At 36.0% G+C, this 25,213-nt stretch overlaps 2 protein-coding genes across 26 annotated transcripts in view; one reads left to right on the top strand and one right to left on the bottom strand.

The window, feature by feature from the left end:
• Positions 1–25,213, top strand: part of LOC307175034 (uncharacterized protein) — a 527,231-nt gene that overhangs the window by 487,830 nt on the left and 14,188 nt on the right. For 3 of the 13 annotated variants that reach the window (XM_079899796.1, XM_079899802.1, XM_079899804.1), the window contains 4 exons: positions 7,904–7,992; positions 9,108–9,248; positions 9,727–9,805; positions 16,055–16,208. In XM_079899796.1, coding sequence (XP_079755922.1) covers positions 7,904–7,992; positions 9,108–9,109 — 91 coding nt within the window. In that variant the 3' untranslated portion in view covers positions 9,110–9,248; positions 9,727–9,805; positions 16,055–16,208. Of the gene's footprint in view, positions 1–2,154; positions 7,428–7,903; positions 7,993–9,107; positions 9,249–9,726; positions 9,806–16,032; positions 16,209–25,213 lie in introns of those variants that run through there. The other 10 variants (XM_079899803.1, XM_079899800.1, XM_079899797.1 and 7 more) reach the window with 9 other exon arrangements.
• CTNNA3 (catenin alpha 3) overlaps positions 8,001–25,213 on the bottom strand; it is a 1,677,393-nt gene continuing 1,660,180 nt past the window's right edge. For all 13 annotated transcript variants that reach the window (XM_079899786.1, XM_079899790.1, XM_079899787.1 and 10 more), the window contains one exon: positions 8,001–9,883. In XM_079899786.1, coding sequence (XP_079755912.1) covers positions 9,596–9,883 — 288 coding nt within the window. In that variant the 3' untranslated portion in view covers positions 8,001–9,595. The remainder of the gene's footprint in view (positions 9,884–25,213) is intronic.

Raw genomic sequence — 25,213 nt, 5'->3', positions numbered from 1 at the left:
TGCCCAAGAAAGGCTGCTGCTAAAAATGATGGAGCCATGGTGCAGATGTGGTAAGGCAATGCCAGAGGCCATGCTTTTCACCATGGGGCCATCTTGCCACACAAAGAGTCCCACACCTGGGCTGTTTCTGCATCTCTTAAATCAGATACAGCCATCCCAGCGGATCTCAGAGGCCACGTGAAGTCACAGGATAAACACGGTGCCACCTACTTCACTATCGCTATTTGACAGGAAAATGTTAAATTGCCTTTATAGTAAAATATACTTTATTAAAATAAATAAGGATATATTAAATAGTAGAATGCAAAATGTATCCACGTTTTAGATAGAACTTAAAACCTGTGATTGTTTATGTTTGATACTTTATAGTTTATTTTGAAAATACTCTTTTAATTCCTAATGCTATCATTTCGCCCAGGCACTTGTTTATATCACACAGGATTATTGCAACTGATGTTTCCTGTTCACTTTCCTTACTCTGAATACCAACCCTGCATTTCACTGTCTAACTAGTCATCTTACAACTCTGCTTGTATCAGAGAACTTGTTTGCTAGGAGATACGAGTATTGTCCCCATTTACAGATTAAAGCTTTAGCACCTTTGCCTGACACTGAGATCCTCTGTGACTTAACCCATTCGTGTCTTTCTGAGCTCCTATCCCAATGGGGTCATCTAGAACTCTTTGCTTCAGCCAGCTGACCTCCATGTGTGACGTTCTCATTCCTGTGTTTGTGACTTGGGTCATGTCCATCCTCCTGGAATGTTATCTTCCTTCATCCTGCTGAACTCTACTCTCCTATTAAAACCTCTATAAAGGTCCCCCTTGAGTCCTGAAACTTGCATTGCTTTCTTGTACCCTGGGTGAGATTGCCACGAGCTGCATTTTTATTTCCCTTCCTCTGCTATTTAATTAACTTGATGAGTCCATGTCTTGATTCCAAAACATTCATGCTTCTTTCTGTCACCCATAGCACCTTTGCATATAACAGTCCCTCAAGAAATATTTTTGACTGTTGAATAAACAAATGAGTGAGAAACAGCCCATGGCTTTTCCTCATCAGTGACTTTCATTTATCTAAGGCGGCAGTGATGGTTTTGGAAGAGTAACACGGAGAATTAGGAGTTTTCAAATCCCGTCCTTGACACTAGTTACTGTCTCTGTAAACTTGAGGATCAGAAGCAGAAACATCAGTAGAGCCAATGGTATTCCGTGCCCACCCTGTAGTATGTGTTCAGTCTTAGAAAAATTATTGGTTCTTTTCATAAAGTCTTAAGCTAGAGAACAGTTCTTTAACTACACAGACATTATTTTAAAAACTTAATGTCCATATTGAACAAAAAAATGCCACTTAAACTGAAAATTTAATTCTATCCCATATGGTCTATGTTACTTGTGTTCATACGGTAGTTTGTGAAAGTACCCTCCCAAATTGTAGTACATATAAGTGAAAGAGAGTAGGAATGAAGGTAATACCTAGACTAGTGGTTAGACTACTCAGCAATTCATTACCTTCCCTTTTTTGTTCCCACTCAAGACACATACCACCAAAGATAAATGCCAAATGCATAAACAGTTCTTTCAGTTTTATTGCTTTAACATACATAGTTTAATTATCAGTTGAGCAAATTATTAACAAACTACAGTGACATGAGTTGAAATAAATATTGTTTCAAATAATACTGCATAATTTCAAAACAAACCCAGTGTTACATGCATGAAAAAATTGAGAACACAATGAAAAAAAAAATTTGATTCATTTAAGCACAAAAGGAATGCAGAATCCCAAACAAGGAATATCTGACCTTCTATGTCAATGTCGTGAGGGTATTAAAGAGCTTTATCTATTCCTGGATAAATAATTCATTTTTATTGATTGGTGAAATTGACTTTAAGGATAAATAATGACCAGAAAGCTCTACAAGTGCTTTTGCCAAAGTTTATCTATGGCCAAACCATAAACCTACTTTGAATTGGCAGTTACCAGAGTGGATGCTTCACTCAGCCCCATTCTGCCTTCTGCGCAGCAGGGTGAGGTGTAGAAGCCAAGGTACTGATAGTTTGAAACACCTCAAATGCCACTAAACTTAAGTTCTCAAGATATTGCTGCAATAAACATGACTATTATCAACTGCTTGCTTTTACTTAATCTCAGGCTGTCAGCTTAAATCTCCCTTCATCCTGATTTACAATGTGCATGCTACCTTCGGAAATGTCACTAAGTTTAAAATGTCAAAGTTGTTGCCTGTAAAAGTACATAAGGTAAAGTAAGTGCATTTTTTTTTTTTTTTTTTTTTTTTGCCAAGTCAGTATGGAACTAAAACGTAATCAAAATGGAAAGCAGGGGCATCTGGAAATCTTTCACTGGAAGTTTTAATTCATATTTAATCCCCCAAAAACTTGCTCAAGAAAATTTTGTTTTGTTTTTTAAAGTCCCAACTATTAGGTACTAAATTGGGCATAACATATGTCTACTTCTGTTTTCAGGGAGTTGTTAGTCATGGATATCAAAGAAAAATTATTATGCTGTCATTCAGGGCCAATGAAATTTTCTTTGGAGGAATTTTACCACACAAGCACAATTTTCAAAATCAGTCAGAAGCACAGCTTAACCCTGCAAGACAGTTGCTGAAATTCTCATATTTATATCTCATTGTATACCAGCACATAAAAATAGAGTTATAATGGTATAAGATTCAGCAAGCAATGGAATACTATCTCTACAGTATTTTCAAAATTAATTTTATGTTTAAAGCTTAAGGAAGAAGAAAAGTTCTGTGTAACTGAGAGTGTGAACTAACCTCTCAGACTTGCCCCTTTGCCTTATGAATAAACACTCCAATCCAGATTTGATGTTAGAAGCCCAGACTTGTCAGTCTTAGCTAGACTATCACTGAATATCACAGAGAGGTTCAGATAATTCATAAAGATGGGAAACTGATGGACATGTTGAGGGCTGGCCTGGCACTACCTAATACATGGTTGTCTGAATAGAAAAAGTAATCTGCCGGCTTTGAACTATTGATATAATTATTGAAAGGGGGCTTTAAGATGTTTAGAGGTGCTACGTATCTTTAAGACCGAATACCCAGAACAAAAAATAAGCATTCTTCTTGAAAATGCAAAGGAAAGAAAACTTTATAACTAAAAAATACCTCATTTGGAATGAAAACACAGGACATAAGTAGAATTAGTATTCTGCTAATACCATTTAAGTGGCTGTTGTATATATCCTACATTGAAGAGATTTTTAGAAATCTGAGCCTCTTTCAGAAAGAGTTTCCCTCCAGAGCTTCCTTTTATGACAGTTGGCAGCAGGCACCATCATGACTGCCAGGTACCCAAAATTGAAGACCCCAAATAAATACATTCCCAGTTAAGGAAACATTTCTGGCTCTACTTTAAGAAAGATTAGAAAGTCATTCAACTACCCCAGGCCTGAGATAGGGAGGTCTATCCAGCAACATGGGCAAGAGGGAGAGTCTAGACTTCAGTTGTCTCTAGGAAGAAGGACCATGTAAAGTTAAAGGACTAAATTTGCTTACAGTCAGACACATACTGTATACATTGTTACCTCTATAAAGAAGGAAACATACATTTCCTATGGTTCAGTCAGTGTGGAATACAAAGAAACTTGAGCTTATTTCAATAATCCTTGGCCCATCCTCCCTGGGATATATAATTTTAAACACACATTAGCAGTAAAGAAGGAAAGAAATGGTGTCAACAAATTGTTTTCACCAGTCAATGCTAAAGATGGATTTTAAACAGGCATCTCCATGGAAGATTTCACCTCTGTGGAAGTGAAAGTAATTTGGTGTTTTCATCTGATTTCAGATCACGTAGATGAAATATTCACTCCTCATATATCTGATACTTTTATTCAATTATTAGAGGTTATAACATTCAGCTAATTACTTATGTACCTGCTTTTTATTTGCTTTGAGTGATGTAGGCATGGATTTATATACCATATATATTTAAGTTTTGATCCTTTTGCTCTTACATAGGAAGCCAGCCAGCATTTGAAATGTGCATCTCATTTTCAACTAAAAAATCCAATCCCATTTTCCAGGAAATCTGGATGGTGTGGTGGCTAAAAGTTCAGACTCGAGAGTGCAACCAAATTTTAAGGCCAGTGAGTTTTCAAGCAAGGTCCGTCTCCTTAGTTTCTTTTTCTAAGGAATAGAGCTGATAATGTTTATCTCCTAGGGTTATTGAAAAAATTAAATAAGGTAATAGCATTCAGCACAGAGTCTGCCCATAAGGGCAAGAATCACTGTTTGTTTTGTTATCTGGTATATCCCAAGAACCTAGAGCAGTGCCTGGAACATCGAAGTTGCTCAAAAGATATTTGTTAAATATATAATATCCTGATTAACTCTGATACTGGGGAGAATTTCACCCACCAACGTGCTAAAAAATTGGCTGAATTTCAATTTCTCATCTTGCAAACAATATCACTAAATGATCCTCAAAAGTTATATAGTTTGTCCTCTGCCCTGACACGACTTCACCCAAACTGCCAAAGATAAGTGCCCTATCCTATCCTTAAAATCTTCCTCAGGAGAAGGCTGCCTAATCTTCACAGAACTCAAAACTCTTCCTCCCTCTGGTATAAAAGTTACCTGCTTCTGCAACTACCTTTCTTATTCCCTCCTCTACCTCTGTCACTTTCTTACCCACTTTCTTTTAGAACTGCTCTGTATTTACTGCTTTCTTCCCCCTCCAACTTGTTAAATTCATTTTGAAGTTCATTCCTTGGGTTTTGTTCTCCTAAACCAGTGGGGACTGTTGGATTCTAGAAGCCAGCCTGCAGCCATGAAACATCTCATCCCAGGATCTACATAAAGGCCAGCCCTACAAACCATCTATTGTCTGTAGGTGGGATTCTGGTAAGGTTGGGTTCCATTTGGAAGTGGTTCTCTCAGTTAGTATAATCTTCTTTTGAAGTGTTCAGGAATAAGTCCTGTCTATCTTGGTAGGGGAAGAAAATTCACATGTAAAATGATTAATATAGGAAATCATTCTTTCTTTTGCTTTAATAGAAAATGTTTCTTGTTCATGTAAATTAGTTAAAATGGCAAAAAGAATGCATTAAACATTTTAATCCTTCTCTCTTTCAGATGTCTAGGATAGTGTTAAAACCTTGGTTACCTCTCTAGTTGCATACACCTGGTTTTAGTAACATCCACATTTTTCTATCCTAATAGACCCAAAGAACCAACATGAAAACTTTAAACTACTTTGTGTGTAGACTCTTCTGTCATTAGGCCTGGCTTGTTTATTTGGCAGTAACATGCAAAATATTTACTAATGTTAAAGATATTATAATGATAGGGAAAGAGAGTTATGACAAAAAATGCGATAGGGTTTTTGTCCGATTAAGTGTTGTTTTCTGGTATGTGACATATAAATGAAAATGATAAATAAATATAAATTTTTAAGGTTGCAGACCTTTTTCTAGTTGACTTAAAAAGAATTATTAAAATAATACGGAAGTTACAGTCTTTTAACTGGATGCCCCTAAATTTTCTGATGCAGTCAAACAGAAGTATTTCTGACTTTCCAAAAAGAAAAATGGCTGTTTGATACCTAAATATGCAATAAGCAGACTGTCTTAACAAAAGACAGGCAGACAAAAGAAAGTACAGATTTTACTCAACTTGATACTCTGGCGCTTGCTTTGCTAACCTAGAGAATTACTTACAATGAAGGTGAAACAGGCTGGCAGCTCTGCAAGGACTTCACTAGAGAAAGGTAAATATCACCAGGAAAAGTCTCGATCTCACTCTACTCATTCTGCCACTGTACAGAAATATGTATCCGTGGGAACCACAGTGCCTAGCATGGAAGTGTTCATTTGACACCGAAAAAGATAAGAATGTTTTCTGGAATAGAAAAAAAAAAAAGATAATGGCATTGGGAATTAAAATTAATCATTTTAACTAGAATGCTACAGAATGTATTAATCAATTGATATGTGGGATGGTCTCCTAAGGGGATGAGAGATGAGCGAGAGAGATTTTGGACTAAGAGGGAAGGACATTATTTGGGGGTAATTGATTGGGATGAGCAGGCCTGCTGCGTCATGCTGGTAGCAAACTGTCAGCAGTTTATAGGAAGATACGGAGCTCAGGGATGGTGAGATGAAAAGACCACCCTGAATGTGAAGGTGTAGGAAGTCACTGGAAATACTTTCTCTGTTGTCAGACATTAGTCTTTTCAGCCACTCATTAAATTTGAGGAGTACTAATTATTAGGTTTGAGGCCCAGATTGGGCACTTAACGGTGTGTTCACAATTTTAAATATCTTGCTTTACTGTGACTTGAAAACTGACCTCTCTGAAGATGTTAAGTGTGCAAGGATGTCAGCCTGACGACGCGGGCCTTTCTGTAGAGTTGTGGACGTACTTACCCCTCATACAGAAGGAATTTTATGGGGAACGTACATGTTATCTTAATACTGATAAATTCAGAGATTTGCAAAGACCAGAAGGCAATTTTAAGAATATTGTATTTTCTAATACATTCACAGTTTTCGTTCATGTCATAAGACAAGCAGAAAGGGAATAATTAACAAATTTCCTTAGAAGTTTAGTGTTTGAATTTTTTTCCAGACTCATTCATTTAGTCCATTAGAAAGAAGGAAATATTTTAAGCCATTAATTTCCACTTGTGATAAGTAAAAGGGAAAGATTTATATTTATCACCTTTCCTATTTAATGGAAACCTTCCAGTTTTTCTAACTAAAAAATCTTGAGTGGATTCACAGATATTTTCTAACTTATCATTCTGATTTCAGTCTAATGTTTGCCAGTGATGCTGGTGGCTAACCAGGACGGAACTGCTGTCCTTCAAAGGTGATATAAACCCTCTCCTCCCTCCCAAAGATTTTTTTTTCCTTCATAAATTAACATAACTCAATTTCACTAAAAGAGAAAGGTGAGTTTTGATTAGCAAGATAAAGGAAAAGTATCATTCGAAGAAGCACCAGTCTCTGTGATGCAATTTCAAAAGATGCATAGATGGGCCACCAAGCAATCACTCTCATTAAGAAATTTCTGTCATTCCCCTGCCAGAAGAAGGGCTTAGTTATAAATATATACACCACCTTCATACTTACTGATTAGATTCATTTAACTAGGTTTTATAATGGGAGGATTTGTTAATATATTTGCTGCTAATTTTTCTTCTAAGTATTATACTGTTAGCGGGTTTGAATTGAATTAAATCCTGAAATGCTGCCCACTGCAGGAATTGAGTCAGGTGGACAGATGTCCTTCTCAGCTCTGTACATCTTGTTCTTATTGCACCTCTGATTATTGCACCAGACTTTACTCCTGGGACATTCTCCAAGTTAATGTTTTTTTTTTAATTAAGTTTTGCTTAATTATAGTTGTTTTCTTTGAGCTAAGCTGGAAATCCCTCTACTTTGAAGAGGAGGACTTGTTCACATCTCATTTTTAAAGAGTCATTTTCTTAAGATAGATACAGAGGTTATTTGATAAGTGTATAATTTCAAATTAGTTATGTTCTTTTGGCATCCGGCGCTGCATTCTAAACCCTAACCTGTGGAAAGCTGATGTAGAATTAAACAGACATTAGATTTTGTAAATGAGACTCTTACGATGCTTGAGCATGTGGCTTTAGGAACTAAGATATACTAGTAGTTTGGTAATTTTTTAAGGAATTATTTTCTCAAGTAAATTGTAAATTCACACTTCTACCTGACAAAAGGAAGTGTCATAGAGGTAACTCCTGTAATGTCTATCTTAGAACAGAAAATGATGGTAGCATGTCAACAAAAGAAATTCCCTGTTTTGCCTCAGTTAGCTAGCGAGTCCTGGACAATATAATTATCTGGATTCTCTAATTCCTTTCTGCACTGCCTTTTCTTTTAGGGAGTGGACTCTGTCCAGAATAATATTGATCGTGGGCCAGTGCACACTGCAAGAGAGGCAGGAGCGTATTGCTTTCACTCTTAGAAAGTGTATGTATCAATACTGAGCCCAGGTAACCTAGCATTTTGGAAGAACAATATAACATATTACAATGAAAAGTTTACATTTTCCCCATAATTTATTAACATATTGACCGATTAAATCCCTTTCCCATACCATTTTGTTCAACATACTCCCATACCATTTTGTTCAACATACCACACACATCATGCTCTCAACCTTTATGCCTTCTTACGTTTCACACATTCTTTTACCCAAACTGGCCCTCCTAACATCAGCTGATGTTGCATGTTTAAACTTTACCTAGTCAAACTAAGATGTCATGGCTGTTGAAACAGTTCATTGATGGAAATGTTTTACAAGGTGAAGTTACGATGTGGGTATAATTTTGATAAAGTAGAATAGGAAATTCATGTTTAAAATCCTGTGAATGGGAACTCTATGCATGAGAAAAGGTAAAACTGAAACTTAACTCCTCCAGAGACAGACAGAAAGAAGTAGAGAGAAGCAACGCACTAGACTCTGAAACTATTATAAAGTGCATTAGGAACTCAATTTGGCATCAGCACAATGACTGCAGTTATAAAATGACCTCAGACTTCTATTTTAAAAAATGTTATTAAAATCACTCCAGCTTCATTGCCACTAACTCTACTTCAGAGTTCAGCGGTACCACACACATTTTCTGAGTTATATTTTACTCAATGACAAAAAATATTTTTCAAACTGGCCTTTTCCTTTTAATTACACTTGCAAGGTGATACAAACGGAGTCATGCAGAACTCCTTGCATTTCTGTTATCAGTCATAACTCGCTTGGGGATAGAGTTAAATGCCCATTTCCCCAACGGATGATAACTCTTCCTCCATATATGTAGTATTCTGGTGGGCCTTTTTAAATCCAGAACTCAACGTGCAGAACAGCTGAGCACAGTGGAGTCCTGAAATGCACACTTGTGGCATGAAAACTCATTGTAAACTTTATAATGTTAATAAATTGTTTCATAAATAATTAAGGCGGACCTTGAAAATCCAGAAAGTAACTTGATTGCTCAAGCTTGGTTAGTTTCTGATGGATATTAGCCCAATCAGTTGACAACAGTTGTTACAAATATCTAGAGGTTGGATTTTTTTTTTTCCTGTAGAAGGAATCACACATGTCTGTCAGGTTACATCAGATAAAGGAAGTATGGAGATTAAATGGGAGAGTATTTTATGAAATCTTTTGTTTCCGTTGAAAACCAAGTCAAGAGCTCATATCACTATTTTAATTTAAAATGAAGAGGGTGAGTATACTTAAACTGGTACAGATGAACAGGACTCATTTGAGTCTCCTGTGTTCATTTAGTAATGAATATAAGATATTCTCCGTGATGGGAGAGGCTGAATGACCCTGAAGATTTCATTCATTCAGCAAGCATCTGTTGATTCCTTATTAGGTGCTGGCCATGCAGAAATGACAGTGGCATGATCCCCAAGATACGTTGCTCGTGTTGGTTAGGCTTTCAGTGTTTTACATTATTTGTGGGTTAAATTCTAAGTTAGTGAACTTACAGAACTAATCAAGTGTAAAAATAAAGCAGTGTGTTTAGCCAGGACTTTGTCATATAAACACTAGAGTAGAATAGTGGTTTCAGTAGATATGTCTTCCTCTAAATTCACTCATCACTTGCACTGGGTGGAGTTTTTTCTTTGCTGAGCCTCGTCTGACAGCTGCATAAGTTTCCTCTGGTTTCTCTCTTTTAATCAAGGGTTTTTTTGCAGGAGCCTTCATTCTCCACATAACAACTGGGTGCCGGGGCCCAGCAGGACTCTGAATTCGGATGATCTTGGTTGAGGCAATGTAAGACATTTTCACTGTTTGCACTACAGCATTCATTAAATTTTTGGCTGCTTGGATCAGGGAGGTGACACTGTCCAACTGTAGAAAAAAAACAAAAAACAAACTATTATTCAGAGAATGTAATCAGGAATTTAAAGAGATTTAATGTTACAGAAAATGAAATGTGCCACTTTGTTTTTATCCCAGAAACGAATGAGTTATTCCTCATTTTATACACCTAGGTAAATTATCACATCAATCTATTTTTAGTCATTTATCTAGTCATCTGATGCATAAGTAATTCCATATTCTATTTTCTAAGATGATAGCTCAGATTTTTTTTCTTGGTTTTCAGTGAAATCAGTTCTGTACCTTCTATATCATACCATAAGAACCAGATGGTCACTGCTTTCTTTGTAATGGATCTCCATACTTCCAGGGTTAATGTTCACCCCTTTTGTAAGAAATGACTGTCTACAGTAAAAGCTATATCATATATAAGTAACTTAATAAAACAACAACTGAAAAATCTTCTCAGGGAATTCACAGTCTACGATAAATATCATACCCACATATGCATATACACATGCATGTATACCACTCATTTTCATGAATATTTCCCAAATAATTCCACCTACAAGAGTCTCTTTTTTAAAAACACATAATTCTTACACCTATCAGGCAGTGTATTAAAACAGATCTTTTCAGTCAAAGTTGGTTGAAATTCCAGATCTGCCTGCCATTTAGTAACATAAACAAATCATTTAACTGTTTTCTCCTAGTTTCCTCAGATATAAAATAGGAAAAGAGTACTTATTGAAGTTAAATAACATGTGTAAAGAGCCTAGTAGACTGCCACGTAGTTGTTGTTAATTATTTCCTTTGTTTCTTGGGAAGGCTGACAAAATTGCTTAATTATAAAGATATACCAATGAAATTACTAAAAGACACCTTTTCCCACATGATTCTATTTTGTAATTGTTGTTATGTTTTCTGGGTTGTTCACTAAAACCATCTCAGGGCAAAACGAGGTGACAGTCCTAGAATCTTGCAAAATACTTTAGCGCTAAGCCCAGTTGGTTCATTTTTATATAAATGATGCCTCTTCCATTATTTTAGTTTGGCAGATTGTCACCCACAGCCAACTCACACAGGAAGATGTGCTTCCACTGTCACCTGGCTGTGATGTGTGCTGTCAGGGTGAGGCTCAAACACTGCCTCTGTAGTTACTGAAATCCATCAGCAGCTGACTGGCCTGAGTACTCTACTCAGTTTGCAGTTCGAGGAATCTCATCTCACACAGAATAAATGAGCGAAGGAAAGTAGTAAGCTCAGGTTATGTGCCTGGGGCAGTGGTCTAGCTGGCTGCTTCCTCAGTGAAAACTTTAATTAGCCCCATTATAATGCTAACCCTGAAATCCTTAAAAAGGTAACACCAAAAAATATGTAATTTGAAAGGCAGTAATACTTGAAAACTACACATCTTTGAGTCTTTTTACTTATTGAAGCCAGAAATGTAAAATCTTTGTATGTGTCAGGAATGACAAAATTTTTTGACAAACATTAAACAGGATTTCATGAAGCACTCACATGTATTTCACAGAACACTTAGAACTTCTGAATCTGTACACAACTTAAAAAAAAAAAAGACAGACTTTGAATAGAAAAACACACTTTGTAATGAACGTTACACTGTGGACAAACTGCATGCTAAAATCTGTTTAATAATCAGCAGTTTTCATTAAAGACCTCCTAGAACTAGTTAGATTCTGAAAGTCGTTTCCAATCTCACTGTAGTAAGAAGAAAGTTTTTCTAAGTGATGAATCAACCTGAATAGTATGCAGGATCCGTGGTCATCTCTCTCAAACATGAAACTATTTGGTGTATTCTCAGGGCTCTGTGCTGCCATTAAGTCTTCTGGAGAAGAAGGTCCGAGGGACCTGCTGCCATTCAAGATTTCACCAGGGCCTCTGGCCTTCCCACCCTAAAACTTACATTCTCTTCTCCTTTTGACTCTGTAATCTTGTCATGTATAGATTGTATTTATTTCATTTGCTCTTGAAGCAAATGAACCCACCCATACAAGTGGGTTTTATACATAAACCTATAGTCTTGAAAGGAGGTTTAAGTTAAATTCATGACTTAAAATGTGGAAATTGACTTGTCTTCTTTCCTCACTGAATCAGCAAAGCCCTGTCTGGGCCATTGTGGTTTCTTATTCTGGCCTCTGACAAATCTTTTTATTTAAAAATCCTAAATGACTGTAGTAGGACTTCTCCTCCAGTAGACTGAAGAAAACCACAGGACAAATTATCCCTCTAGGAGAGCATGAAAACTAGTTTTGCAGACAGATTAGGACAATTGCTGCAAGAATACTGTTATTTCACGAGGAAAGCTTGTAAGACATTCTATGAGGATCTTTGAGGTCCAAGAGCTATATGCCCTAAGAGGACTGACTTTTTGCTATTAGCCAAATCACAGGCCACACAAGCAAGGGGCACAGGCAAGCCAAGCAAGTGGTAGGGAATTTTGTTTGAGGCCTAAGCAGTGCCTCAGGCCTACTCATAGAGAATAACTGCACAATTTCATGTCTCCAAAAAGTAGTATAAGTCCTCTTACCAGGCTTAGTTTAATGAAAAATCCTCCAAGGGAAGAATTCAGAAGAATTCCCTTTGTGGAAACAAAGCATATTTGAGTAGGCTAATGTACCACTTTGGGATCTCTGTGTTCAATTTCTTGAACAAAGTTTTCTGAATTTCACAAGTGTCCCTGTGCAAGCGAGAATGCTATTTTACTCTAAAGGCCTGGTAAGCCAATCAGACTATAAAACTCAGGTCCAAAAACTCTCTTACCATTACAAATCGCTTTCATCAACTGAAAAGGCTTCTACGTAAATGTAACTTGAAATGTTTGCCATAAAACGAGCTATTTTTCCTAACATCTGGTAACAATCCTCTCTGATTTGGATGAAGAGTTCTTGATCAGGGTATCAACTGAGAAATGAAATGGCTTCTAAGGCCCTGAAACCTCCTAAGGTTATATGTAAATATTTGCATGCAAGTACATATAAGCAGCTTCCTGTTGCCTTCTTTCCATAAACGTGGATGAGGTTAAAAAAAAATAAGATCTTGATCCAAATTAAAGGCCTGTGATCTACATAAACTGGAAGTCTGTTCTCCTACCATAGTAAATAGGAATACAGCCATCCTTCTTATGGTAGTGACCTGTGCTTATTCTTACAATACTGATGTGGTTTCAAAATAACTGAACTTAAGGGTCTATTAATGTCACAATAAGATCTTCAATATTGTCGATGTTCAAAAGTAAATCGGACATAGTTCATAAGTTCTGCCTCTTTTTTTTTGAGGATCTACATGAATGTAGAGATGATGCCCAGTGTTAGCTCGAACTGCAAGATGTATTTTGCAAATAATCCAAATTAAGACCATCTAAATAGAGTCCTTCTCAATATTATCGCTCGACAGATCTTAGTTCATTTTATGGTAATGTCTCTTTTGTGCTTTGTGGTATGTGATCTGTGATTTCAGTTAAGCTACAGTACAAATCTGTCCAGTTCTAAGAATGTTTTCAGACAAAAGGCTTGGTCCTAGTTAGACATGTGTCTGCAAGCCTTTGTTGTGGAAAAGGGTTAGAACAACAATAAAAGGTATGTTCTTTTCCCTCATAAAATGTCAAAATTTTGGTCATGTATACATAAAATGGCTGGATCTTTTTACAAAACTCGAAGTTAAATACGTGTGATAAAAGTCCTCAACAACCACATCAGAGTGGAATGTGTGCTGGCAAATCTTTGTTCAGATCTTACTGTAATTATTGATAGTTAAGAGGAGTATCCAAGAAAGACATGCTAATTATTCCTCCTTTTAATTTTGTAAGTTCCTCATCCACGTTATGTCAGAACACCAGAATGTCTTGTACTATACCACTCTAACTCTCCACGTTCTGAATACAAGACCTTTGTCAGAAATGTGTTTTGCACGGGGTTGCTAACTCCCACTGATGTAGATCCCATACCCTTGCGCCTGGGCTGTCACCTGGGGAAAGCATAGATAGCTCCCCACCCCCTGTGTGAAGTGCCATGGCAACTACAGTTGCTGGGACTCCTGTGGAGAGAGAAGCCTGGTGTTGCCTGGAGAAATATATTTCCTGTCCTATAACCTTCTAGGTAAACTGGTGCCAAGGTAGCCTATGATATTCTTGTAAGTCTCAATGTTTACCTGAACTTAAAGACCCCTGGTGGATGTAGCACCTGCACAAAAGTAGTACCTGAAAGGCAAATGTGTGCGGTTTGGCTCCAAGTATGACAGCTTATAATAATTGCTATATCTATTGTGTGCCTCCTATGTGCTGGCGCTGTTCTAAACAGCTGACATACATTAACTCACAGCAATCCTATGAGGTAAGTACTATTATTATCTCCATTTTAAACATGAGGAAACAAAGGAACTAGGTTTGGTAGCTATCTCAAGGCGATACAGCTATTAAATGGTAGAGTTGGAATTGGAGCCAAGGCAGCGTTGTTCAAGTACCTGGTACTTTTACCCATTACACAACACTGCCTCTCAGTAAAATGTCACTTCCAATGTGTGTTTATTTTCAGATATTGTATAGTTGAAGAAATTGCACCAACATTAATACAATGTCTAAAATTTAAAAAAAATGACTATTCGATAACTGTTTTTAGAAAGGTTATAGAATTTTTGTATGCATGTTGGTACTAAGAAAAATGAGGGTATCTTACTTGCCAATGTATTTTGTTAGGATGATAGTTTGATAATGTTTATACTCCATTATTTTCCAAGCAGCATGCTTTTGAAAGAGTAAATAGAAATACTCAGTCATCCTCATAAGCCCCAAACAGTTTGAAGACTTTGAGATTAAAGATATTTTCTAACAAAACCTTTTAAAATTTTAAAATGTAGATCTCAGTAAACATATCAATAAGGCAAAGATAAACCATAAACAAATCATATTATAGTTTCTAGGACATGGAATTGTATAACATTTACTTCATCTTTAAAATGTGTCATACTGTAAATACAAAGAAAACTTTTTTTTTCTGATTCTCAAACAAAATTAAATAAATTTGTTTGCCTTGGTTTTGCAGTAGAAACCAGGATTTTGTCCCCAGACCCTGGAGTTGCTTGCTAACCTGTACTTAGTTTTAAAATGCTCAGTTAAAGTATTTGGAAATAAGGTTAACATAGGTAAGTAACGTTAAAGGGCATTACATATGTGTGTTGGTAGATAACAAGTGACAGCTTAAATATTTCTTAAAAGTAAACACTGTTATAGTCTTTCTAACTTATGATTGATCTAATAGTGGTAGTTGTACACCATAGGAAATATTTAAATACACATTTGTTGGCAAAAATACATCATCTAATTCAACATGTTTTTAGTATCCACCCTGAACTTTTCTTGAGGACCTAATTTTATCCAAATACGTGCTTAACACATCCTTTTGTTTCTGAACAGATTTTTAGAAGAATGGCCTGTATTGAAAACATTCTCCTTTTTAGGTTGCATTCAAAAATGTTAAAGAGCCAGCCTGGCTTAATGGGAAAATCAAATAAGGGGCTTTGTTAAGGCTAGTCAAAATGGAGTTATACATCCAAATTGAAATTGTCAAGCTTATAATTAAATTGAGAAGGTGGTGCCTTCCTTGAATATGAAGAGTTATTCCACTGGGCCACTGATAGGATTCATCTTGTAAATTTGTCCTTTGCCAGCTCTCCATCAGATCATGACAACAGAAAAGGACAACTTAAGTTGAAAGGGGGAAAATCAATGTATGGAATAACTAAAGAAATTTAACACTGCTGAAAGGGCCATACGTGAAGTGAAATATGACATTTATTCAGTTGTAATATATTGTCCTGTCAAAAAGCAATTTTCAGATCTTATTGTTTTCTAAAGCACATCTTCCAGGCCAAAAACATTTTATGTCATCTTAAAAGGAAATAATAAAAAACATAACACCAATTCAGGTGGCTACTCAGAATGCTTTTTAATTCTATCTGAAATGGCCTATTTTGGAAATACTATTGGTAATGTTAGTGATTAGCTATCCTATAGTCATGTTGGCTTAAAGGCAAATGATTAGCTGAAGAACTAATTTTCTATAACAATTATACCCCAGCTACTAGTTACACAGATTCTTTACTAAGTAGTGCTAGCAGGAGGGGCTGGGTTTGGCATGGTTCTCTGACCTTCTGTGTTTCAGCCTGTGCCGTTCTTCTCTCCAGCATCAGGCAGCGCTCTGAGTTCTGCCCTTTTCACAGACATCTACTGATAATACTCAACCTGACATCTTAATGACGTTGCAAGGACTCTGTGCTGAGAGTAAGAAAGCACCGTTGTTGGTCCTAGATCGTACACTCATCTCTTGCATGACCACAGGTAAGGAAAAACTAGGTTGTGTGAAGCTAAAAATCCAAAGAGCATCGTTCCCCAATCCATGTAAGGACTTCCATTTCATAGACCTTCTCACATTCCTCAGTACTATTTTTCCACCTGTCTTGATCATCATCATTCTACCATTTTAATCCCTCTAGTTGCAGTAGTAAACATTTCTTAGCTTGCTTCTGTCTGCTACAACCAACCAGTAGAAGACAGATGTCCGTGTTCCCAGCACTGATCCATAGGTTACTCTCTCTTAGAGAATCCCCTCATTGGCCGCCAGATGGGTTTCTAGATAAATTGGTGGCCACCAAGCTGAAGCTGACAGACAATGCTTTTGTGTCTTTAGCCAATTATTGCACCCATTCTACCCAAGCACTGTTTCAAACTTCCACTCTAATCAAACCTTTGTCACCTCACATTCTCACTTGTTCTGCAGATTACTTCACTTAAAATATAAAACAAACAAGAAAGCAAGCAGACAAAATAGTAACAAAAACAGAAGCAGCAAAATGAAACTGCCTGAACTTGTCCTTAATTCTTGTCCATTTTTATTAAAATTAAAGTTCTCTCTTTTTCTCTCTATAAATGATACTTCTAATTATACCCTAGATTCTATTCCCTCTCTGCCTTCTTGGGAGATTTTGCACAATTACTAATTTTTTTCTACCAATGCATCTTCATGCTATTCCTTTCTATTGGCTTTTTCACTGTAGTATTTGTTTATTTTTTATATTTTTATTGAAGTGTAGTTGATTTACAATGTTAGTTTCAGGTGTACAACACAGTGATATAGATCATAATACATTTAAAGCTTTTACAACATATTGGCTATATTCCCTGTGCTGTACATTATTACATACTGTATCTTATTTATTCATACATAGCAGTTTGTATCTCTTAATCCCATACCCCTATCTTGTGTCTCCCCACTGTTAATCACTAGTTTATTCTCTATATCTGTGAGTCTGTTTCTGTTTTGTTATACTGACATTTGTTGTATTTTTAGATTCCACCTGTAAGTGAAAAAATACAGTGTTTGTCTTTCTCTGTCTGACTTACTTCACTAAGCATAATATGGTACAGGTCCATCCATGTTATTGCAAATGGCAAAATCTCATTCTTTTTTATGGCTGAGTAATGTTCTGTTTTTCTGACACACACACACACACACACACACACACACACACACACCACATCTACTTTATCCATTTATCTTTTGATAGATGTTTAGTTGCTTCCATATCTTGGCTACTGTAAATAATGCTGCTCTGAACATTGGGCTGCATGTATCTTTTCAAATTAATGTTTTCATTTTCTTTGGATATATATCCAGGAGTGGAACTGCTGGATCATGTGGTAGTTCTATTTTTAATTTTTTGAGGAGCCTCCATACTGTTTTCCACAAACCAATTTACATTCCCAATAACATTGAACTAGGGTTCTCTTTCTCTACATACCCACCAACGTTTATCATTTCTTGTCTTCTTGATGGTAGCCATTCTGACCAGTGGGAGGTGATATCTCATTGTGGTCTTGATTTGCATTTCCCTGATGATTAGAAATGTTGAGCATCTTTTCATGTGCCTGTTTGCCATTGGTATATCTTCTTTGTAAAATGTCTATTCAGATCTTCTGCCCATTTTTTAATATGGATTGTTTGTTTTCTGGATACTGAGCTGTATGAGATGTTTATTTGTTTTGGAAATTAACCTCTTATATGACATATCTCTTGCAGATATCTTCTCTAATTCAGTTGGTTGTGTTTTCATTTTATTGTTGGCTTCCTTTACTGTGCAAAAGTTTTTAAGTTTGATTAGGTCCCATTTGTTTATTTTTGCTTTTGTTTATCTTGCCTGAGGACACAGATCCAAAAAAATACGTCTAAGGCTTATGTCAAAAAGTATACTGCCTATGTCTTGTTTTAGGAGTTTTACGGTTTCAGGTCTTATGTTAGGTCTTTAATCCATTTTGAATTTATTTCTGTATATGGTGTGAGAAAATGTTTTAATTACATACTTTAAAAAAATTTATTTTATATTGAAATATAGTTGATTTACAATGTTAGTTTCAGGTGTACAGCAAAGTGATTCAGTTATACATATATGTATATCTATTCTTTTTCAGATTCTTTTCCCATATAGGTTATTACAGAGTATTCAGTAGAGTTCCCTGTGCTATACAGTAGGTCCTTGTTGATTATTTATTTTATATATAGTAGTGTGCATATATTAATCCCAACCTCCTAATTTATCCCTCCCCACCACCTTTCCCCTTTGGTAACCATAAGTTTGTTTTCTAAGTCTGTGGGTCTGTTTCTGTTTTTGCAACTTCATTCTTTTACATGTAGCTGTCCAGTTTTCCCAGCACCACTTCTTGAAGAGACTTTCTTTCCCTGTTGTATATTTTTGCCTCCTTTGTCATAGATTAATTGACCATAAGTTCATGAGTTTATTTTTGGGCTCTCTATTCTGTTCCATTGATCTATGTGTGTTTTTGTGCCAGTACTGCACTGTGTTGACTGCTGTAGCTTTGTAGTATAGTCTGAAGTCAGGAAGCATGATAACTTGCAGCTTTCTTCTTTTGTCTCAAGATTGCTTTGGCTATGTGAGGTCTTTTGTAGTTCCAAATAAATTTCAGGATTATTTGTTCTAGCTCTGTGCAAAATGTTGTGGGTATTTTGATAGGGATTGTGTTAAATCTGTAGATTGCTTTGGGTAGTATGGATATTTTTAACAATATTCATTTTTCCAATTCATAAACATGGGATCTTTCCATTTATTTATATCATCTTCAGTTTCTTTCATCAATGTCTTATAGTTTTCAGAATATAGATCTTGCACCTCTTTGGTTAAATTTATTCCTAAGTATTTTATACCTTTTTATGTGATTGTAAATGGGATTGTTTTCTTGACTTCTCTTTCTGCTAGCTCATTATTTGTATATAGAAAATCAACAGATTTCTGTATTATTAATCTTGTATCCTACAACTTTACTGAAATCATTTTATTCTAACAGCTTTTTGGTGGAGACTTTAGGGTTTTCTATATATCATGTCACCTGCAAATAGTGACGCTTTTACTTCTTCCCTTCCAATTTGGATGCCTTTTATTTCTTTTCTTCTCTGATTGCCATGGCCTGGACTTCAATACTGTGTTGAATAAAAGTGGTGATAGTATGCATCCTTGTCTTGTTCCTGATCTTAGAGGAAATGCTGTCAGTTTTTCACCACTTAGTATAGCGTTAGCTGTGGGTTTGTCATAAATGCCCTTTATTATGTTGAGGTATGTTCACTCTCTACCCACTTTGTGGAGAGTTTTTAACATGAATGGATGTAGAATTTTGTCAAAAGCTTTTTATGCATCATGTGATTTATTTTATGGTTCCTTTTGTGGATATTGAACCATCCTTGCATCCTTAGAATAAGTCCCCCTTGATCATGATGTATGATCCTTCTAATATATTGTTGGATTTGATTTGCTAATATTTTGTTGAGGATTTTTGCATTATGTTAATCAGTGATACTGGCCTGTAATTTTCTTTTGTTTTTTTTTTTTTTTTTTTTTTTTTTTTTTTGCAGTACGCGGGCCCCTCACTGTTGTGGCCTCTCCCATTGGCTCCGGACGCGCAGGCTCAGCGGCCATGGCTCACGGGCCCAGCCGCTCCGCGGCATGTGGGATCTTCCCGGACCGGGGCACGAACCCGTGTCCCCTGCATCGGCAGGCGGACTCCCAACCACTGCGCCACCAGGGAAGCCCTGTAATTTTCTTTTTAGTGGTATCTTTGTCTGATTTTGATATCAAGCTAATGTTGTCTCATAGAATGAGTTTAAAAGCATTCTTTCCTCTACAAGTTTTTGGAAGGGTTTGAGAAAGATAGTTGTTAACTATTCTCTAAAAGTTGGTAGAATTCACTTGTAAAACCATATGGTCCTGGACTTTTGTTTGTTGGGATTTTCTTTTCTTTTTTTTTTACTGATTCCATTTCATTAGTGATAATTGTTGTGTTCATGCTTTCTATTTCTTCCTGATTCAGTGTTGTGAGACTGCACATGTCTAGGAATTTGTTTCTTCTAGGTTGTCCATTTTATTGGCATATAGTTGTTCTTAGTGATCTCATGTAATCTTCTGTTTTTCTGTGGTGTCGGTCATAACTTCTCCTTTTCCATTTCTCATTTTACTGATTTGGGACCTCACTCTATTTTTCTTGATGAGTCTGACTAAAGGTTTAACAATTTTGTTTATTTTTTAAAAAATCAGCTCTTAATTTCATTGATTTTTTTTAATAGTCTCTATTTCATTTATTTCTCCTCTGAGCTTCATGATTTCTTTACTTCTACCACCTTTGGGTTTTGTGTTTTTCTTCTTTTTCTTGTTCCTTTAGTTGTAAGGTTAGGTTTTTTATTGGAGACTTTTCTTGTTTCCTGAATTGGTCTTGTATCACTATAAACTTTCCTCCTAGAACTGCTTTTGCTGCGTCCCATAGATTTTGTATCATTGTGTTTTGCTGCATCCCACAGATTTTGTATCATTGTGTTTTGCTTTTATTTCTCTCCAGGTATTTTTTGATCTCTTCTTTGATTTCTTCAGTGATCCATTGGTTGTTCAGTAGCATATTGTTTAGCCTCCCCACGTTTGTGTTTTTAGCAGCTTTTTTTTTTTTTTTCTTGTCATTGATTTCTAGTCTCATAGAGCTTTGGTTGGAAAAGATGCTTGATATGATTTCAATTTTCTTAAAATCTTTTTGGGATATAGGGCTAGAGTTGGAGGGGCTGGAGCCTGAGCCAGGTGCACACTGTGGCTTCTCCTATGCTCAGTGGCCATCACAGCCCTAATGGGGTTGGGAGCGAGACCCAAGGAGCTGGAGCTGAGGCCCTGAGAGAGCTGGGTTTCTCCTGGGTGTGGTGGCAGTCTCTGACTTGGTTTCAGATGTGGCTGGAACCTAGGGGCTTGAGGCTACACTTCTGTGCTTGTTTCATTTTTCCCTGTGTGTATTCCTTGGCTGGAGACTGGATCATTTTTGGAGAGGTTGATGCCACACCACTGAGCTGGCCCCGCCCCTCCCAAATGGGCAAGAGACACATGCTCCTGTGATGGTGGTTTCTGCCTGGAGCTATCATTGCTCCCTCCAGAGTGTGTGCAAGGACAGATGAGAGAGTTGGGAGTGGCTGCCTCTGCCCTGATCAGAGGCAGGGCCAGGGTCTGAGCTGCCTCCATTCTCTCCAAGTTTGTGCACCCTTGTTGGTAATGGTTGCCTTGCACTAGTGGGGAGCAGCACTGAAGCAAGAGGGTCTGGAGTAGGAGCCTGGTGTAGGCTGAGGGGCACAGAGCCCCGGGCAGTTTTAAATTTGCTGCCTCTGTGCTGTGACTGAGAATAAGCAAGTCTGTGTGTGTATTCTTCAAGAGTAGAGTCTTGGTTTCTTACAGCCCTCCAGTAATCCCCACCAGTTTTCAAACCAGCTAAGGGGGCTCATCTTGCCAGTGTCAAATCCCAGTAATATGTGGCTTGAACCATGTTTTCCCCTGGGAAGATCCCCTAGTCTGTGATATCCCTCCTCTTCTTTGTCCACCACTAGGGATGTGTGTCTCAACCAGATCACTTCTCCTCCCTTCCTACCAGACTCCATGTGGATCTTTCTTTATAGCTTTGGTTGTAGAAGAGCAGTTCTACTAGGCCCCAGGTTGATTTCATCAAGAGTTGCTGTACATGTAGTTGTCGTTTTGATGTGTTTTTGAGGGGAGGTGAGCCCAGTATCCTCCTACTCCTCCATCTTGATCTCTCTCCTCCTTCACTGTAGTATTTAAATGTTTTTGAAAGGTTTTCTATACTCCCTGACAATATTTTCTTCACTTCTCACTTATTCTCAAGCAGTCAAACTCTTAGTACGTTTTCCCTTTTTTCTACTAGATACTGATAGATATATACACATATTAAATATATAGAGTTTAATATATAATTAAAATATCTAACATTACATATGTGTTAAATATACAACACATGTTAAGTAATTTAATGTGTAATCTTGTATATTTGGCTTCTTTCAATCATTTCATTTATAAGATCAATTAATTCTCATTCTGCTGTACTATTCCATTACATAAAGAGTATATAGTTTATTTAGCCATTTTTCTGTTGATGGACTTTTACATATTTTGGGGCTATTACGAGTAGCAATTTATAAATATTCTGGCATGTATGTTTTGGTGAACAAATGTATGAAACTTTGTTGGGTAGATACCTGAGAGTACAATCTCAGAGTCATAAAAATGCATATCCACAGATTTCCAAAGTGCTGTTGCAAATTTACACTCCCACCAGCAATATGAGAGTTCCAATTGCAACACAAGTTCACCTATGCCTTTTTCCCCATCATCTTTTTCACATTAGCCATTTTGTCAGGTTTATATTTAAGATTTTAATTGGCACTTCCCTGATAACTAATGAAGCTGAGCATATTCTTCTATGTTTATACTAACCTGCATCTAGAGACCTTGCAGAATGCTCTTAATAATTCTTAAATATTTTTCCAGATTTTTGGATTTTCTTAGTACACAAAGCATGTCATCTATGAATACTGACAATTATATTTCTTCTTTTTTATTTTCTCTTTTTTTCCGTTGCATTATTATACTACATAGAAATACCAGTACAGAAGTGGTGATACCAGGTATTATTTTATTCATCTTCCATACCAGAGAATGTTTTCAACATTTAAGCATTGATTTCTTAGTTACCTCATGGACTAGATACTTTTTTGAATTTCCTGGTAAGAGAGGATTTACTAGTTTTCTTCTTATTTTCTACGTAAAATACTATTGTAATTCGAGAACATGCTCTGAATGATTTCAAAAATGTACTATTTGTTGAGGCTTTCTTTATGACCCAACATGTGGTCAAATTTAATATATGTCAGGAATACAGGAAAGTAAACTTTAGTATTGCTATATCAGTGTTGTTTTATATCAGATAGTTTCCTTACGCCTCTTCTCAGTCAAGCCCATCCCCATCCCAGGTTTCAGGCAACAACTGATCTTTGTATCACTATATAGATTAGATGTACCTTTTCTAGAGCTGCATACAAATGAAATTCTAGAGCATGTACTTTTTGTGTGTTTTACAAATACAATGCTGAGGGAAAGCAAGCTTCACCCATGTTACTGCATGTATCAGTAGTTTCTTATGTTTATTGTTGAGGAGTATTAAATTTTATATGTATACCAAAACTTACTAATCCAATCATCTGATGACTAGCATTTTTTTTTTTTTACAATTTTCATTATTATGAAAAAAGATGCTATGGCCATACTTGTACAATTATTTTGTATGTTTTTATTTATAAGAAACTACCAAAATGTTGATCAAAGTTATGTTACCATTTTAAATTACCACCAGCAATAATATTAAATTATAATTACTCTACATCCTAGGCCATATTTGGTTTTTTTGATCTTTTTAAATTTTAGACATTCTGGTGAGTATGAACTGAAATGTTACTGTGGCTTTTCTCTGATTGTTAATGAGGTCGAGGATATATTAGAGTACTTAATGAATCTTCACACATCTTCTTTAACTGTTAAATATTTTGCTTCATTTTTTAGATTACCATCTTTCTAAGTTTTCTTTATACATTCTGGATACAAGTCCTTTGTATATTTTCTTCCAGTCTTATTTTTCTTTTCGTGTTCTTGTCTGAGTCTCTTGAGAAGTGCAAGTTTTTAAATTTGATGAAATATTTATCAAAGATTTTCTTTTATGATTTAGATGTTTGAAGTTTTAGATTTATGTTTAAGGCTGGGGCCAACTTTGTGTTGATTTCTGTTTATGGAGTGATGTACAGTACATTTATTTCTTATTGATAACCCACCAGTTTTCAAGCACCATTCGGTGAAAATACTATTTTCCTTTGAATTATCTTGGACTCACTGTCAAAATTAAATTGATCATCATATGTGGCTGAGTCCATTTCTGGACTTTCATTTCTGTTCCATTTCTATGTTTCTCTTTATCTTAAATACTATATAACTTTATGTTTGGAAGTAAAATATATTGAATATAAACTTGTTCTTTTAAACCAGTTGATTATTTTAGGTCATTTGAATTGCTATATGATTTATGAAAATGATTTATAAAATTAAGTAGTTTGGTAAGTAAGTCCTACAAAATGCCTACTGGGATATTGATGGGGATTATGTTTAGTATATGGATCAAGCTGGATAGAAATGACAATTTAGCAACATTGACTCTCAACCTATGAAGAGAGTTTGTCGTTTTTGGTTTAAGCATCTTGCACATATGACAATAGATTTCTTGCATATATAACAACAGATTTTTCCCTATTATTTTTTGATGCTACTGTAAAGGTTATTTTGAAAATGTCATTCTCCAATTTTTCATTGCTGACATATAATGGATTTTTGTTAGTTTTTTGTATTTTGGTCTCGTTTCTTGCAACATTTCTACAGTCCACAACTTGTCTCTAGGAAGAAATCTGGAGTTGATGTAGGGCTCACCTTGTTTGTTTTCCTTCTCTCAGAGATTGTGGTCTTCTGATATTTATTGACCAGTATTTGAAAATAGTTCTAATATATATCTCATTCAGTGTTGTGGTTTCTCAGGTTATGTTTACAACTATCATATTACTCATTGTTTCATTTTACATATTTTCATATTATTATTTTCTTCTTTCTTGTTTTGGGAGGCTAATGAAATATTTTACATTATTCCTTTTTTATTCCCTAGTACCTCCTCAGTTATATATACATTTAGACTACTTTTGATTGATTTACTGAGGTTTAATATAAAGTATTACTTATACCACACTTCTGTAATGCTAGAATCATAGAAAATTTGAATTCCACCTACTCACTCATTTCAATTTTTACAATACTGTCTGTCTGTCATCCTGAATTTCAATTCTAAACAAACATTGTAAACTCAATAGGGAAATTTTAGTATCACTTTGTACAGTAAAATTACCTTGGACTTGCCATAACATTTAGTCAATC

The sequence above is a fragment of the Stenella coeruleoalba genome (assembly GCF_951394435.1).
Source record: "Stenella coeruleoalba genome assembly, chromosome: 16".
In the NCBI taxonomy this organism is placed as follows: domain Eukaryota; kingdom Metazoa; phylum Chordata; class Mammalia; order Artiodactyla; family Delphinidae; genus Stenella; species Stenella coeruleoalba.
The sequence above is the reverse complement of the archived record's forward strand: the minus strand, read 5'-3'. Positions and strand labels throughout refer to the sequence as shown.